Source organism: Aspergillus chevalieri, chromosome 2 (assembly GCF_016861735.1).
Source record: "Aspergillus chevalieri M1 DNA, chromosome 2, nearly complete sequence".
In the NCBI taxonomy this organism is placed as follows: Eukaryota; Fungi; Ascomycota; class Eurotiomycetes; order Eurotiales; family Aspergillaceae; genus Aspergillus; species Aspergillus chevalieri.
In genome coordinates this window covers 4099825-4111937 of record NC_057363.1, presented here as the reverse complement: position 1 = coordinate 4111937, position 12113 = coordinate 4099825, and the positions used below count along the sequence as shown (strand labels likewise).

The window sequence follows — 12113 nt, the reverse complement described above, 5'->3', positions numbered from 1 at the left end:
CCAGGCTTTAATTGGAAATAGCATATGTTTATCACTCCGTAGATGCTTTTCAGCAGATCTCAGCAGATTTCCCTATCCATATCAGTATCAATTCTCAGCTGTAGAGCAATCGCAATACTCCGGTCGGAATTGCTCCGGTCCCGCATCCCTCCACCTCCGCACAACCTCGTCTCAACCCAATACCTCTTCCCTGCCCTTGACTATCCTAACCATCACTTGCCCTTACAACACACAAAAACAGTCAAAATGGGCATCATTCGCGGCACCCTAAAGCTCACCAGCATCGGCACCGCCGCCACCCTGGGCACCTTCTTCTGGGCCACCCGCGACAGCACCTTCGTCCCGCTGCCAGTCACAGACCATATCTTCCAGTCGAAGCTGTTCAGCAAGTTCAACCCGTCGAAGAACCCCACGACGCATGATCTGTGTATCCGGAAGGTGCCACTATCGGAGATTAACCCCGCGCTGCTGGAGAAGAAGGGGAAGTTGGTGGAGGCGTTTTGTGCGGGCGTTTGGAGTGGATGGGGTATGTTGCTTGTTTATGTTCTTTTTAGATCGTGGGTACATAGACTATGGAGAGGTGTGGTGCTAATGTAATGCAGGATACGCTTTCCAGCGCGCATACCTCGCACGGAAGTACCAAGGCCCCGAGACCGCTAACCACCTCTGGTCGCCGGAAGAGCTGCGCTCCTCGACATACGACAAGGGAACTCTGATTACGGACCACTTCGAGGTCGTCGAGAAGACCCCTGAACGGATTGTGGTGCGCTGCGGCGACTCGCCCCGTCTGCGTGATGTGCGGGAATCGGACGGTCTCTTTGAGATGTCCGCGGTTGTGAAGCCGGATGAGGGCGTCGCGGTGTTTGGGCTGAAGAGTTGCTTCTACAAGGGTCTTGGGAAGGCAGACTCGGAGCCCATGCCGCCGCACATTGTCTGGTTGCACAAGCAGTACACCAAGTTGTGGTCGGAGACTGCTATCCGCAATGTCTTGCGGTGAGCTGATGTTGTTTGAGCATGGAAATGAATTCCGTATATACCTTGGTCCCACCTGTGGTCTAATTAAACCATGACTCATCCTTTCTGGATAAATATGAACAGCGAAAAACATATACAATCTAATCTAACCGGAGTAAACATACCGGACAGTTTGAAAACAAACGGCTGACTAGACCTCTGCATTTGAGTTTCTTCAGCATGCAGTAGGCTCAGATACTACCAAACCCGCTGCTAGAGCACTTGTCCGAGCTTCATCATCATGCTCGAGGTAGGCACATAGTGAAGATTAGTTCACGAAGCAACACGAATCAATCAGAATACTCATCCCCAAAGTCTGTCGCCTAAAAGAGCGTCGCTATGCAATAATACAGCATTTTACAATGAAATATAAACATACATAGCGTCAAACCACCTGACATGGAATCTAAAAATGGTTAGCGTGCCTACATAGTAATGACTAGTACCGGCCACTTTCTCCCAGCAAAGTCCAACCAAGTCAGTAGACAACTACCGACCATGGAGGGGACAATAAGTAATTGCGTGCCCTTCAAGCCGGATCAAAGCTCTTGGGTCAATTATGGTCATGACTCGGGGTAATGGTTTATGGTTGGCCGTCCAAGGGTGGTGTGTATACCCTGCACGACTGCCTTGGTGTGGAGTTCGAATTTCTCGGCTTCGACCGATTTAACCCTCCCAAATTGCGAGCAGGTTCACAGGCCGAAGAGGATGCACATTGTGATCGTAGTCAGTTCATCTCCCGTTACTTCCAATGGCCCTCCCCTCTTCTTTTTCCTCTTTTTTTTTTTTTTTTCGGTTGCGGATTTCTAACTACTAGCAGTGCGTCATCTTGGAATACAGAAACCTTAAGCATACTGAACAGCTCGAAGATCAACAACTGACTACAGCTCCCTCAATTCAGTCCGATTTATCATCTATCTCCAAACTCTGCATCGTTCGACCTTGATCATTGCTCTCCGCGCGCTCAAGCTCATCAAGTTTGATCTCAGCGCGCTCGCCGCTCACAGTACTGGTGGGCGTGACCGATAAATCACAAGGAATTGCGACAACGAGAGCAACCATGCATGCAATCCAATCTACTGCGAACTGGGGCGTTGTCGGCTTTTCCATGGCCCCCAGACGCCAGGCCACCAGACAACCAAGGCTCTGGAACGTCGTGTACGCTCCAGCCAGGATAGTTGTGACTGAGGGCGCATTGGATAGAGTTCCAATCAGCCAGTAACGGTAGGACTGCCAGAAATACATTCCACGGAAGATGTAAATGAACAGAGGGCTTAGGTATATGCGGTCTCTTTTGAATTCAATGTAGTCCTCTAGTTCTTGCAACGAATGCCGGCTCGTCCACTTCTGAAATGCATATCCTCCACTCCAAATTATCATTCCTGACGCGAAAAGCAGTAACCAGAGAACCCCTGCAGGCGCCCGACGACTCATTTCAGGGAAATTGAGGATGAAGTCCATGACGAAACCACCGATGATTTGTGAGGTCCAATAGAGCGTCACGAAAAGCGAGCGTGCGCGAGGGTTGAAGGTTCTGCTGCTCTCGACATATTTTGGTATTGGTAGATAACTTGAGCACAAAAGAAGAGTCGGATCATGTACAACACACGTCGACCCAACAATCATGCCTTTAATGATCTATATTTCACAATTCCTGAAGAATTACCTGAGCGATTGGAAGCCTCCATATTCCTACATGATGTGGTGCCTCGTGATATGCTCCCTTGTCTTTGGTCCCTTGAGCTTGTCTTCCCGCCAATCGATCTGAATTATGTACTCTTGGAACCACCCGCCTATCATGACTGGGTTGAGACAATCTCCTATGTACACGAGCAACTCAGTAGCCAGCGCGGCGTCCTTACCTGCCTACGCATTTATTTCAACGAATTCCCCACCAAAGAGGGGGAGATACAGCCCATTCTTCGCGTGTGCGAGCGAATCATTTCGCCATTATCGCGACTTTGAGGAAACAGGCTGACCAGTCGGTGCTTTGTGTTCACCTCATGGCCCTGGTCATTGTTTCATATGGAGATGCTTGAGCAGAGTTTTGAGAGGCGGATCATGGGAAATGACGAAGGGTATGATAGTGAATCCCTGGGAAGAAAGCAGCAAGATGCGAGTCAATGGAGAAACAGGATTGATATCTTGATAAGGAAGGATGCATGAAATTCCGGCTTAATGAGAAGTTGTATATAACGCAGTATAATACCTAGGTGGTCTGTGAAGGATCCTCGGGTCTAGGCATGGGACGGTGTCAGAGCGTGCGTGTCTTGTGTGTGTCCTTTCCCCACCAAAGCCCAGACTTTAATTCCCACTTTCCGGTCCACATTATTCCTCTTTCTCTCTTCGCTGCTCTCTCTTTTTTCTCCTTTCCCGCTCTCTCCATAATCAATTCTCTCCATCTTTTTTTCTCTTCTCTTTTCCCTTTATTTTATCAACAACTCATCCTTCCTCTCTTTTTTCCTGTTCGACCGGGTTTTCCGTCGACTTGACGCTCGTTTTCTTCCTTTCCTTCCCCCTCCCCTTTCTCTTCTTCGTTCTTGTTCCTTTCTTTCATTTCCGGCCTGGTGCTGTCGTGCTTTTTTTGCTTCTTTGATTCTTTTTATATCCTTTCCACCTGCGCGTTTCCGCAAGGGACTTTTTTCCAATTCTTTCGAGTAAGACACGCGGCGGTTGAGACTGTTCCTTCTGCCTTCCGCTGTTGAGTGTTTATCTTCCGATCCACTCCTTCCCCTTGATCTTGAGGTACTGTATTGATTCATTCATTCATTCTCTACATTCATTGCGTTTTTATTTTTCATAACTTAAATCTATCTCATTTGGTGTTATTCCCTTAATTGTCACCATCTTTCTGCCTGATTTGCGCCTTGGTCTTACTTTCCCTCGGCTAACCTCTCCAACACGGACTCAGCCTCCATCCATCAACACTCCTTTACCCGTCGCAAGTCGTATTCATCTGATAAGTCTACGAACCGTGAATTTAACAAAAAAATCACGAAATCGAGCCAACAAATATATACATCGATTCGACCTCGCATCGCGCAACGACATTCCCGTGAGATCGTCGATCGTTTCACCAACAGCGATATAGGACCGACCTACCAGCCTCGTTTCCTATCTTGCACCCACACCGAGTTCTTCCACTCGCGAGTCGACGCCAACCATCCTTCATGGTCGCTTATTCTGCTCAATCTCCATCTCTTCACAAACCGACCCCTCCACGCAAAATGGCCAAATTCCGAGCGAGCAATGTGCTGGGTGATCCTTTCGCGCTCGCGACCATCTCTATTTCCATCGTAGGTTTCCCATTGAAGTCGAGTGAGGGACACCGTGCTAACTCGATTGTTTCTTGCTTAGTTGGCGTGGTTGATCGCATTTGTAGCGTCCATCTTCTCCGATGTTAAAGGGGGATTCCCCAATTACTCGTGGTGGGCTATTGCCTACATGTTCTGCGTCATTACAGGGATAATCGTCGTCTTCGGGTCGGATACGGGCCACATCTATAACGTTGCAGTACGTTTGCTCTCGAACAACCTCAGAAAACTTAGTCGATGCTAACGAGATTCTTAGCTTGTTGCATACCTGGCCGCGGGCCTGGTCTTCACTACATTGGCCCCGAACACGCTAGTATATCAGAAGCAAGCGTCTTCACAAGCGGCAGGGGCTGGGTTTATCCTCCTGTCCATGGTGATTGTGCGTTACCGGCCATCTAATCAATCACCCAAGTTTGTGCTGACAATGAATTAGATTGTGTGGATCTTTTACTTTGGATCCAGTCCTCAAGCCTCTCATCGCGGCTTCATCGATTCGTTTGCACTTAACAAGGAGCAAAGTGCATACGGAAACAACCAACGGCACATGTCGAACGTTTACGGCAACCGTCCCGAGACCTCGACCAGCCAGATGCCCCAGATGTACACCTCTGCTCAACTCAACGGCTTCGAAACATCGTCCCCCGTGTCTGGGTATCCCGGCGGTCCTCCTGGTGCTGAGAACCCCCACGCATCCCGGTTCGGTGGTTCGGTAACTGGCAACCCTGGCGATATACCGAGTGAAGTGCCTCAACCGACAGAGTACCCGTATCGCGCCAAGGCAATTTACTCCTACGATGCGAACCCAGAAGACGCCAACGAGATTAGCTTCTCGAAACACGAGATTCTGGAAGTGTCCGACGTCAGCGGACGATGGTGGCAGGCCAGGAAAGCAACAGGCGAAGCGGGTATCGCGCCATCGAACTATTTGATTCTTCTATAATCGATTGGGTTTGGTGTTGGCAATCCGGCGTATTCCTTGCTCTTGTTCCTTTTCGGGTGATGTTTCTGCTACTTTCGTCGTGCGTTAAAAAAGAATGGAGAAAGACTTTCTTGATCCTTTCATTTTGTTATTGATTGATACCCTTCCTTGTCGGATCTCTTGGTGTGATTCTGGTTACAAGATTATGTCATGTCCTGATGGTTTTGTTCTTTGGATATTTTGTGCTTCAAGTATTTCTTGACTAGCCTGCATTCCTTTCGATTGACTCTTCTCCCTTTCTATTTGTACATTCATTACGGAGCGGACGGATGGCCGCTTGGATTGATCGTTCGGGTATTTGATTTGTGATGTCTAGTATTCCTCGCTGCACAGTTTATACTGGTTTAGGAATGGGATCTCGTTCCAGTTTGATGGTATTCGAGCTATTTTCACCGAATTGAACGTGGGTTCTCCACAACCTCGGTGTGTGGGGATCTGCCATGTCAATTTGAGGGGTTAGTCTGATAGGCGTGGCTACTCGGTATAATGTAGAAAGTATACGAGAGCGAGCTGGGTATCGGTGTACCGGAGCATATACAGCATGTCCTGCGATGTAGCTATGTATACGAAGCTCCATAGTCAACAGCATTTCGAGAGATGCACGTGCATCCATACACCCAAAATAATGCTAAGACAGATGGCTATCAACAGCCATTGGGCAGCAATTGCAAAGCAAGAGATACTAGTAAGTGCATGCAGTTATGCCAACACAGAATAATATTACCACAAGTATATAAAACCGAGAGCTTGGATGCAGCAGTAAGTAGCAGAGAACTCCTGTATTGACAACACAAAAATAGCTGCTGGGATTGAAATCCTGGAGCTCTGGCCACTGCATGTCGCTCTTTTGTCTCCTGTTTCATTTAATATAACGCGCCCTCCTCTTTTCTTCACTAACAGAGTACCATTAACTATGCAGATTAATCAATAATCAATGCTGAGAATTCATTCTTTCTTTTTCTTATCTTACTCTCATTCCTTCTAGAGTATACTCTCTCACTGCCCACCTATTTGAGACTACCATGAAGTGACACACCCCTCCTCTTTTCTCTTTCTTTTAATTCCTATTATACGAGATCCTGTCACCATGCCCGACCGTCTCTCTCGCCTGTTCAAATCGAAGCTGCTGCGGCGATCGTCTACTTCAACGGTGCCTCTGAAGAAGCAAAAGGCGGACTCCAGAGCGGTCGACTCCAGTACTTTGACCTCTTCGCCCTCGGACAATGTCGTCTCTTCCTGCGCGCCTTTCTTCCCTTCCCCTTCTTCCCCCGTCGAGTCTACTGCAAAGCCCCGCGCCTATAGCGTTGTCTCTTCGCTACCACTCGACCATCCAAGCTCCCCAAACGAGATACTCGCGGGCGCGGGTCCAGCTACTCCGGCGACCGGTACCTCCGCCGATTATCAGGGGCACCACCATAACCACCAGCAGCACCAGCATCACCACCAACAAGGGCAGTATTTCGACTCGACTGAAGGATCCGAGTCGGCAGGAAAAGGCCGTCCGGACGAAGTACGAACGAGGAGAGGATCGCAGCCAAAAAGTTCGGATCGGTCAAGCAATTCCTTGGATCCAGGTCCCACTACCACGACCGCCGCCTCCGCCGCCGCAGACCAGTGGCAACAACCCGATCAGCTTCGGAAAAGAAACGACTTCTCCGGGCTGCAGTCGACTCGTTTGCCTATCTCCTCGCTTCCCCTTTCAGATCCGTTTGGTGGTGCTTTGCATTCGCCCAGGCTACTGCAAGAGCAGGATCAACAACGCTCCGGTGTCAATCCTACGACAACCACCACCGTTGACCCTCGGGCCTCGACTCCGTCGCTTGCACCTGTGGCCGAATTGGTCCCCTCTGACCAAATTCCAAATACTAGTAACTATCATCACTCGTCCGCAGCACCTCCGCCTACGTCCACTTCGTCCCTCAAACGTCCTAGCCTTGTCGTGCGCAGACAGTCTCTGCTTCCGCCTAACCAACAACACTTGGTTAGTGGTATCCTGGACCCGGGTCTTTTATTCCACAACGGCACTCAAGGTACTAGCAGTCGCGGAGTTCCAGTCAACGTCGAGATGCCAACCCGCAAGATTTGGGTTAGACGACCAGGTGGTTCGCCAACGTTGGTGCCGATTCTGGAGGATGCCGTGGTGGACGAGTTACGCGATCAGGTGATTGTCAAATTTACCAATTCGTTGGGGAAGACGTTCGATTCGCCCGACATCGTGATCAAGATTGTTCCACGCGATGGCTCCACCAAACAGTCCACCCCGGAACGGTTATTGAACCCGGAGGAATCACTGACATCGGTATTGGACAACTACTTCCCCGGGGGCCAACGCGTGGAGGATGCTTTGATCATTGATGCCCCACCCCGTCGAACACCGAAACCGTCTCCGCGTCCGATGTACTATCATCATTCTGATTCCGCTGAACATGGGGATTACTTCTCCATTGTGCCTATGAACGCCAATGTCTCGACGCCCCCGACACATGTGTCCAGTTCTGCTACCAGTGTCAATGCGCATCCGACTCCATCGATATCGATACTCGCTACGGGCAAGGCTCCTCCTCTCCCATCTCCGGGTAGTACCCGCACAAATCGACACGCTCGTCGAAACCCTACGATACGCCATCCCACACACCCCACAAACTCTCCAACCTCGCTTCAGACACCAGTACAAAAAGGTTTGTTCTTCTCCCTCCCTTTCTGTTCTACTTTTCTCACTCGATGCTAGTCGAATCCGTCACCCCCGCTGTTCAAAGCCCTCAAGCACCTCCAGCAGCTGCTACACCACCACTTCCTCCACCACCCGAATCTCCACAATCTAAGACATTGACTCCGCCAACACGGGGATCGTCACCACGAGCACGGCCCTCATATAAGGACAAGAAGCCCAACAGTCCGCTGTCGCTAAGTGCCGCCTTTGGCGGCCTCATCGAAGGCACTGTCCCTCCGATCAATGTCCTAATCGTCGAAGATAACATCATCAACCAGAAACTCCTGGAAGCCTTCATGAAACGTCTCAGTGTCCGTTGGAAGTGCGCAGCGAATGGCGAAGAAGCCGTGAAGAAATGGCGCCAGGGTGGATTTCACCTGGTGTTGATGGATATTCAACTCCCCGTCATGAACGGATTGGAAGCTACAAAAGAAATCCGACGACTGGAACGGTTGAACGGGATTGGTGTCTTCCCTAAGACCCCTGATGGGCGCTCCAGCGCTACCAACGCCAACACATACTTTACACCAGGGGCAGGCCAGGGAGCATCAAGTACAATCAAGGAAGAGGATACATTACACGACCGGACACTATTCAAGAGCCCCGTCATCATCGTCGCCTTGACAGCCAGCAGTCTACAAAGTGACCGTCACGAAGCCCTCGCCGCCGGCTGCAACGACTTCTTAACCAAGGTTCGTCTCCCTCCTTTCCCCCAATCTCTTTAATCCAATCCGTATCTAACAAACGACCCAGCCCGTCGGCTTTCCCTGGCTCGAACAAAAAGTCACAGAATGGGGTTGCATGCAAGCCCTAATCGACTTCGACGGCTGGCGCAAATGGCGTGGCTTCAACGACGACCCCGAGCCCTCTCCCTCCCCCACAACAGACGGCCACACCAGTCCCATGCACATGAGCACGGCGGTGACCAAGCCTCCGTCGCCAGTATCCCCGTCGTCGACGCGTAGTCCGGCGGTTAAGAGTCAGGTTGACGGGGCTGTACCGGCGTTTGAAGGTGAGGGGAGAGGGGAGGAAGTCGAAGATCCGCCGCGACTGCCGGAGCAGACGGAGATTGCTCGGGAGGATGGTGAATAACCTTCGTTATTGTGATCCTCTTTCTCTTTTATTTCTTTTCGTTGTCATATGTTTTCTTATTTATCTACGCAGGCGCAGCGGAACTGCATATACACCACACAAAATCTCCTTTGATTTGTTTCCGATTTCGTTTTTATCTTGGACGAGGCGAGAGAAACGATTCCGTTGCTCTTGTTTGGTTTTTGATTTATGATGGTTTCTTTGGATACCCAGCATAGCATGTTTTCTTTTCCTTTTCTTTTTGTAATGTTTTACGATCTACATATCAGTACACGGGATATGTATCTGTTCTATTATTTCTGGTTTATTTTCGAGGCATACTTACTACCGAGTGATAGAGGGAGTTGGGGATGGAATAGGATATAGGATAGGAGAGGGTGGTTAGGATAGGATAGGTAATGCTAATGCATTAAAGACGATCAAGTGCTCGTAAAGCAGACTGAAATGTCGAAGTAGTAGATATCGATATTCGTACATGTTAATTCTTCATATCTCAGCTCAGATGGACATGATATAAATACAGTCACAGCTCATTCACCACGTAAAAGGAAAAATATCCCAGTATATGTACAAATACAACTAACCAACCAACCTATTACCATAGCAAAACCCAGTTAAAACAGCAAAGAGAAAGAGAAAGAAAGGCTAAACATTAACCCTCGTGGGAATCTTAACCTGCCCCTTCTTCCGCTCATAACTGGGCACACCATACCGCCTTCCAGGAGCCTTGTATCCACGCCCATCAGCGCCAGTAGTCTCCTTACTAACGACAACGTCCGTGAAACGAAACTCGAACCGCGAGTCCTCCGGGTTAACCTTCTGAGTCCTATTCTCGCGGCGTTGCTCGGCAGCTTGCTTGCGCTCTGCCCCGACGCGCTCTTCCTCTTGTAGCCGGGAGGCAAAGCGTTTGATGTTTTCGTTCCGCTCGTTGGGCTTGTTGATGCTGTCGCGCTCGTGCGCGACAAGGTACGGGTGCGGGATACGGGCGTCGGCGGGCTGCAGGACCTGTGTCTCCTGCTCGCCTTTGCCGACGCGTTCGATGAGGTGGGGTTTCTGGGTGGCCTTGGAGATAGCGGTGGAGGGGTCATTGGCGATCTCTTCGACGGTGGAGTTGGGGAGGCGCGGGGCGCCGGAGAAGACGCGGCCGGCGTCGACGCGAGTGAATTGGCGGGATTCGGAGACGGGGTAGAAGATTTGGGGGTCCGTCAGGCGGTGAACGGGGAGGTCATTGATGGATTCGTGGGGTCTTTGGTCGCGGGGGTCGGAGGAGTAGCGGGTTGTTGGGACCATTTCTTGGATGGCCCGAGCGTAGGGGAGGGCTAGTGGTTTCCCCTATGTATTCGGTTAATGACTGATATAACAGTGGCATAACGAGAATAAAATGATGGAAGCATTGCAATCAGATACAAGGGTTGTTATACGCATTCCTTGGTGACCAAGGTCATAAAGACTAATCGATATTTTTTGTTGTCTCATCACGCAATGCATGCATTCAAGGCAAGGTTTCGAAACTAGGGAAAGAAAAGAAGATAAACATACCTGTGACCTCCAAGCCTTCTCCATCTCCATCAACCTAACCACAGCTGCAACCCTCCTCATATCAACCTTCAACTCAATACTAACCGCCCTCACACTCTTCTTATCCTGCGTAACCCTCTTATAAATCTCTGCGCGCATCTCCTCACTCAGAATCGGCTCGCTGACAAAGTTCTGATTCAGCGGAAACGGCCTCTTCGACAACTGCTCCGGCCCCATAGAGTCTTTGCCCAGGTCTTTCAGGTTCGTCACGTATTTGTAGACGTTTGGTTCGTGGTATTGCAGCTTTCGCCCTTCGCTGTTTAGCCATTCGAACATGTGGCTGCGGAGCCGTGTTTGGGCGGCTGGTGTGGAGGAGAAGGTGCGGCGGGGACATGATGTGGAGGATGGGAGAGATGTGCAGGAAGAAGAAGAGGAAGATGAGACAAATGTGGAGGTGTTAGGAGAGAGGTAGGGGAGGACAGAGTTGGAAACCCGTTGAGTTTGTATCCGTGGTGGCATTTTGAGAATGTGTGTGAAGGGGGGAAAATTTCAAGGTGATCAGTTCAATTCAGGACAGGCCTGGCTATGGCCGTAAATCATGCGGCTAAATATCTTCTCAACTAAGCTAATAGCAGAAGAAGATGCAATTGAGCTGATTGACAGGCAGAACGTGTTCATGCGCTGGACAGAGAGTTGGCAAAACGGACGCAAGGAGAAAACTGCGTGAGGTCGAAGCGAAGAAACTTTTCTGCGTTTGCCGGTGGCACGTGCACTCACGTGACCATCGCGCCGGAATATTCAGAAGTAGAAGGCACTACAGGTATCAAAATAATCGAATATACAAACATCCAACCCTCTCTTACCACAAGTTAGAAGAATATTAAGAAATAGAAAGCAAGGATAGTGTATGCAAGTAAGCTATCAGGACAATTAGGCGTCCGCAAAGCAATGCACTAGAACCAGTAAGCCAACCTGACAGCCGGACGCCTCTTCCACAGACCGAGAAGAGATGAGAATTCCAAAGCTGTATCCATGTAAAAAGAACGCCTCTCACATGTAAATGTAGTAGGACAAGAATACCGACCCTGGCCCTTTTCTTCTTTTGCTCCGTATATATGCCAATGGGGTGGTATAAAGAGAAGGAACCAAACAGGAAAAAGAAACAAGTTGAATTATAGCAAGTCGCAGGGAATAGTGCACGAAGGAAAAAAAAAAAAAATACTCCCACCAGTCGTAAAAACACATCAAGCAAAACGAAAGACGACCCGAATAACTTGCACCAGGGATACCAATGCAACCGTTTCCCACCTGCATCTCCTGAATGCACACCCAGATCAATATGCCATACAATAGAACAATGCAAGAAAAGTTTGGTTTCACAGAGAGGAGAAAAGTCAAGAAAAACGGTCAGAAACTGCAAAAAAAAAAAAAAAAGGGGAGCATAGCAAAACACGGGGTATGAATGGTACGAATCCGACAACAAAGG

General features: G+C 49.6%; 5 protein-coding genes across 5 annotated transcripts; 3 read left to right on the top strand and 2 right to left on the bottom strand.

Annotated features, from left to right (window-relative positions):
• Nucleotides 1–246: 246 nt before the first annotated feature.
• ACHE_21407A (uncharacterized protein) lies at nucleotides 247–997 on the top strand (the record flags this gene model as incomplete). Its single annotated transcript, XM_043275486.1, has 2 exons — nucleotides 247–526; nucleotides 603–997. The coding sequence occupies 2 exons, from the start codon at nucleotides 247–249 to the stop codon at nucleotides 995–997; spliced, it is 675 nt and encodes a 224-aa protein (XP_043134471.1).
• Nucleotides 998–1911: 914 nt separating this feature from the next.
• ACHE_21406S (uncharacterized protein) lies at nucleotides 1912–2475 on the bottom strand (the record flags this gene model as incomplete). Its single annotated transcript, XM_043275485.1, has 1 exon — nucleotides 1912–2475. One exon carries the CDS (start codon nucleotides 2473–2475, stop codon nucleotides 1912–1914), a length of 564 nt encoding a protein of 187 aa, XP_043134470.1.
• Nucleotides 2476–4184: 1709 nt separating this feature from the next.
• sho1 (osmosensor SHO1) lies at nucleotides 4185–5268 on the top strand (the record flags this gene model as incomplete). Its single annotated transcript, XM_043275484.1, has 4 exons — nucleotides 4185–4310; nucleotides 4372–4527; nucleotides 4585–4707; nucleotides 4762–5268. 4 exons carry the CDS (start codon nucleotides 4185–4187, stop codon nucleotides 5266–5268), a joined length of 912 nt encoding a protein of 303 aa, XP_043134469.1.
• Nucleotides 5269–6394: 1126 nt separating this feature from the next.
• ACHE_21404A (response regulator) lies at nucleotides 6395–9109 on the top strand (the record flags this gene model as incomplete). The annotated part of the gene is made up of 3 exons (XM_043275483.1): nucleotides 6395–7985; nucleotides 8036–8709; nucleotides 8771–9109. The coding sequence occupies 3 exons, from the start codon at nucleotides 6395–6397 to the stop codon at nucleotides 9107–9109; spliced, it is 2604 nt and encodes an 867-aa protein (XP_043134468.1).
• A 645-nt stretch (nucleotides 9110–9754) lies between these two features.
• ACHE_21403S (mitochondrial 37S ribosomal protein mS45) lies at nucleotides 9755–11146 on the bottom strand (the record flags this gene model as incomplete). Its single annotated transcript, XM_043275482.1, has 2 exons — nucleotides 9755–10441; nucleotides 10649–11146. 2 exons carry the CDS (start codon nucleotides 11144–11146, stop codon nucleotides 9755–9757), a joined length of 1185 nt encoding a protein of 394 aa, XP_043134467.1.
• Nucleotides 11147–12113: the final 967 nt, after the last annotated feature.